This window comes from Camellia sinensis, chromosome 1, assembly GCF_055761805.1.
Source record: "Camellia sinensis isolate YWXY chromosome 1, ASM5576180v1, whole genome shotgun sequence".
Classification (NCBI taxonomy): Eukaryota; Viridiplantae; Streptophyta; class Magnoliopsida; order Ericales; family Theaceae; genus Camellia; species Camellia sinensis.
This window is the reverse complement of record NC_138961.1, coordinates 61,241,543-61,246,480: the sequence shown is the minus strand read 5'-3', so window position 1 is coordinate 61,246,480 and position 4,938 is coordinate 61,241,543. Positions and strand designations below refer to the sequence as shown.

The 4,938-nt window shown below is 43.0% G+C and overlaps 1 protein-coding gene across 1 annotated transcript; it reads right to left on the bottom strand.

Annotated features, from left to right (window-relative positions):
* Positions 1–1,254: 1,254 nt before the first annotated feature.
* On the bottom strand, positions 1,255–4,674 carry LOC145798566 (uncharacterized). The gene is made up of 3 exons (XM_082886756.1): positions 3,124–4,674; positions 1,641–2,430; positions 1,255–1,373 (listed from the first exon to the last, which is right to left on the bottom strand). Exons 1-3 carry the CDS (start codon positions 4,672–4,674, stop codon positions 1,255–1,257), a joined length of 2,460 nt encoding a protein of 819 aa, XP_082742882.1.
* Between the last annotated feature and the right edge of the window lie 264 nt (positions 4,675–4,938).

Here is a 4,938-nt window from a genome sequence, read left to right as displayed (position 1 = left end):
CTTTGGGCCGTAATTCACCAGCAGTTGCTGGGCCAACTAATTTCCATTTCCTTCCTCTTTTTTTTTATTCATTTCCTTTCCATTGTTGCTGGGCCCTTTTTTTATTCCTTTTCTTTTTCTCTTTTTTTTCTTCTTAATTGATGTTAAGCTTTTTCAATGTTCCTAATTTAAATTAAATTACATCTTATTTTATTTTCTTTTTATAAAATTACTTATTTTATTTTAGTACTATACCCATTACTATTATTTATATTATCTGCATTATTATTATTTATCTTTAGTTTGACCCAATTAATATTACAATTCCATAAATGTGTTAATTTGCTCCCAAAAATAATTTCCAATTAATCCTATAATCCAATGCCAAATTAGATTTATGTATTTATTTATTTAATAGTCTTTCATCACATGCCACTACAATTATATATAACTCTAATTAAACGTTTGGGGTGTCACATTTCTCCCATTCTAATTAGAAGTTTGTCCCCAAACTTGACGTACCTTAACTTTCAAAGAGGTCTGGGTATTTAGCTTGCATTTGTTCTTCGGTTTCCCACGTGGCTTCTTCGATGTGATGATTTCGCCATAAGACCTTTACTAGTGGTATGGTCTTGTTTCGGAGAATTTGATCACGTCGATCGAGAATCAGCAGTGGTTGTTCCTCGTAAGAGAGATCTTCTCGAACTTCCAAGTTCTCATAGTCGATGACATGTTCTGGATCTCGGAGATACCGTCGGAGCATTGATACGTGAAACACGCTGTGGATTCTAGATAGCTCAGGAGGTAGTGCAAGGCGATAGGCTACAGGGCCAATCCTTTCCAGTATCTCAAATGGCCCGATGTAACGTGGGTTTAGCTTCCCGCGCTGTCCGAATCAGATCACTCCTCTTGTTGGTGAGATTTTGAGAAACACATGATCTCCTACTTGAAATTCCAAGTCTCGCCTCCGAGTATCCACATAACTTTTCTGGCGGCTCTGAGCAGTGCGAATCCGCTGTTGGATGAGTTGGATTTTCTCACTGGTGACTTGCATGATTTCGGGGCCTAACAATTTCCTGTCCCCGACCTCCGTCCAGCACAGAGGTGATTGACATCTCCTTCCATACAGAGCTTCGTACGGTGCCATTCCAATGCTTGCCTGATAGCTGTTGTTATAGGCGAATTCCACTAAAGGTAGGTGCTCATCCCAGTTACCTTTGAGGTCCAACACGCATACACGTAACATGTCTTCCAACGTCTGAATTGTTCTTTGGATTACCCATCGGTTTGTAGATGATAGGCCGTGCTGAACTTCAGTGTAGTTCCCAACGCTTCTTGCACTTTATTCCAGAAGTGAGACACGAAACGAGGGTCTCGGTCAGACACGATTGAAACTGGAATACCATGCAACCGAATAATCTCTTTGATATATAAAGTGGCAAACTTATTCAGATGGTACATGATTTTGATTGGTAGAAAGTGTGCTGACTTTGTTAATCGGTCTACTATAACCCATATTGCATCATTCTTTGAAAAAGACTGTGGTAGCCCGACCACAAAGTCCATAGTAATGTGTTCCCATTTCCATTCAGGAATAGGGAGTGGTTGCAATAGCCTTGCCGGTCTCTGATGTTCTGCTTTAACACGCTGACAATGCAAACATTTAGAAACATGGTTTACTATATCTCTTTTCATTCCGGTCCACCAGTAGTGTTCCTTCAGATCATGATACATCTTTGTGTTGCCAGGGTGGACTGCAAATCTTGAGTTATGAGCTTCCTCCAGTATCTTCTTCTTGAGATCTGGGATGTCGGGTATGCTAATTTGGTTCCGAAATTTCAGTATCCCATTGTTTATGATGAAATCAGGATCAGGCGTGTTTCCTTGTTCCTCGTACTTTTTCTTCAAAAGTTTATCTTCCCATTGGCGCGCTTTAATTTCTTCAATCAATGTAGGTTCCATGGTTACGTTGGCGAGTAACCCATTGACCTTGCAAGAAACGAGTGTGCATGCCAAGTTTCTTGTTGACTTCCGGCTCAGTGCGTCTGCTACCACGTTAGCTTTGCCCGGATGGTGATGGATTTCTATATCGTAGTCTTTCATAAATTCCAACCACCGTCGTTGCCTCATATTCAATTCCTTCTGTGTGAATAGATATTTTAGACTTTTGTGGTCAGTATAAATCTCGCAGGTTGTACCGTAGAGATAATGACGCCAGATTTTGAGAGCAAAGATCACTGCAGCCAATTCCAAATCGTGAGTCGGGTAGTTCTTCTCGTGAGTCTTCAATTGTCGTGACGCATAAGCAATGACTTTTCCGTCTTGCATGAGAACGCAACCCAACCCACTGTATGAGGCATCACTATAGATTACGAACCCATTTGCTCTGGTAGGGAGTGCTAGTATAGGGGCTGACACAAGTCGACCTTTTAATTCTTGAAAGCAACGCTCCTGTTTATTAGTCCATTCAAAGGGTGTGTTCTTCTGAGTTAGCTGGGTCAAGGGCGATGCTATTTTTGAGAAATCTTGCACGAAGCGTCGATAATAGCCAGCTAAACCCAAGAAACTTCGGATTTCCGATACATTGGTGGGTCGTGGCCAGTCCACGATTACATCAACTTTTTGGGGGTCAACCGAGATGCCATCTTTATTAATGACGTGACCGAGAATGTGTACACTAGTGATCCAGAATTCGCATTTCTTCAACTTGGCGTAGAGTTTGTGATCACGTAGTGTAGGTAGAACCATTCGCAAGTGCCGCTCATGAGCTTCTGGTGACTTGGAGTATATGAGGATGTCGTGAATGAAGACGATGACGAACTCATCAAGGTAGGGTTTGAACACTCTGTTCATGAGGTCCATGAAGGCTGCCGGGGCATTTGTGACGCCAAAAGGCATGACGAGAAATTCGTAGTGCCCGTAACGGGTTCTAAAGGCAGTCTTTTCAATGCTTTCCGTTTTAACGTTTAGTTGATGATAGCCAGAACGTAAGTCAATTTTGGAAAACACTTGTGCGCCTTGAAGTTGATCAAACAAGTCATCGATTCGCGACAGAGGATATCGATTCTTGATGGTGACCTTGTTCAGCTCCCGGTAATCAATGCATAATCTCATCGTGCCATCCTTTTTCTTCACGAACAATACTGGAGCTCCCCAAGGTGAGGTACTAGGTCGGATAAAACCTTTGTCCAGGAGTTCCTGGGGTTGAGTCTTCAGCTCTTTCAATTCTGTCATCGACATGCGATAAGGAGTTTTTGATATAGGCTGCGTGCCAGGTTGGGTTTCAATGGTGAATTCGATCTCCCGGTCAACTGGAATACCGGGTAGATCTTCAAGAAAGACATCCGGGAATTCTCGAACCACAAGAATTGCATCAACGGTAGGGGCCTCTTTTTGTGTGTCAATCACATAACAAATATAACTACCACAACCCTTTCTTAGGAGTCCTTGGGCCACCATGGAGGATATGATACAGGAAGGGTTAGAAACTTCAGCCCCATCAAAGACAAGTTCGGGTTGGTTTGGTAGCTTAAAGGAGACCTTTTTGGCTTTACAATCGATAGAGGCGCGGTTGGCAGCCAGCCAATCCATACCTAAGATTACATCAAAGTTTCCAATGCGGAGGGGAATCAAGTCTACATATAAAGTTTTGCCTTTTAGGAATACAACACAAGACCTGTACACATCAGTACTACAGGTAGACTTACCAGAAGGAAAAGACACAGACAATGTATATCCCAATGGTTCGGGTGTTGACACCAACTTGGCGGCAAAGTGTGGTGCAATAAAAGAATGAGTTGACCCAGAGTCAATAAGGACATGAGCTAAAAGACCACAGATAAAAAGTGTACCTGACACAACATTTTCGGTAACTTTCGGTTTTCCAGGTACTAAGGCGAAAGCCCGACCTTGGCGGTTTTGGTCCTTCTTTTCTCCTCCCAGTTTCGCGGTTTTCCTGACTGGGCCAGAGGGACTGGCTGTAGGATTAACCATTTTTGGACAATCCCTTAACAAGTGGCCAAACTGTCCGCATCTAAAACATGCTCCCGTGTCTTGATGGCATTGTCCCCAATGAACCCTTCCACAAGTGGGGCAAGTTGGAATAGTGCCACCTTGGGGGTTGGTAGGACCGTGGTGGCCTGAGCTGGTTGTGCCCATGTTCACCTTTTTATGAGGTGCAACACCGGGTCTTCTGTTATCTCTTTCCCAGAATCGCTTCTTGTAGCTTGGTTCTCCGGAACGCGAGGCTTTAATTCCCTTTTCTGCTATGTACGCCCGGTCCACCACTTCTGCATAGGTTGGCAATTTCAAAACTTCAAGCTTGTCTTTAATTCCAGCATCCAATCCTGCTTCAAATTTTCTTGCTTTTCGAGTTTTGGTGGGGATAACGTATGTTGCAAACCGAGCGAGTTGTGTGAACTTGCTCTCATATTCAGCCACCGTCATTGTTCCCTGCTTCAGATGTATGAATTCGGATGCCTTCTGTTCCCGCAATGAATCTGGAAAGTATTTTTCATAGAATACTTCCAAGAATCTTTCCCACGTTGTAATTTCTTCTTTGGCCAGAGTGAGAAGCCACCATTCCTGCGCATTGTCTTTGAAAGTAAAAGTGGCGAAAGTTACCTGTTGCCTCTCAGTGCAGGGTAGAGCACAAAAAATCTTTTCCATGTCTTTAACCCAAGCATCTGCTACCATTGGGTCTGGGCCACCAGTAAATGTGGTGGGTTTCAGATCCTGGAACTGTTTTATGGTAACCGGCCCTTCTCGCTGTTCCGGTGTCCCATTGTTGATGTTAGCTTACAAGGCTTGTAGAAAACTAGCAACCGCTCTTTCCATTACTCTTTCCATCGATTCCGTTCCGCTAACTGATGACTCACTTCCATTACCATTAGCCATTCTACAAGTAATAAACGAGGCATTATGTTTTCAACGCAGCATATATATATATATGTATATATG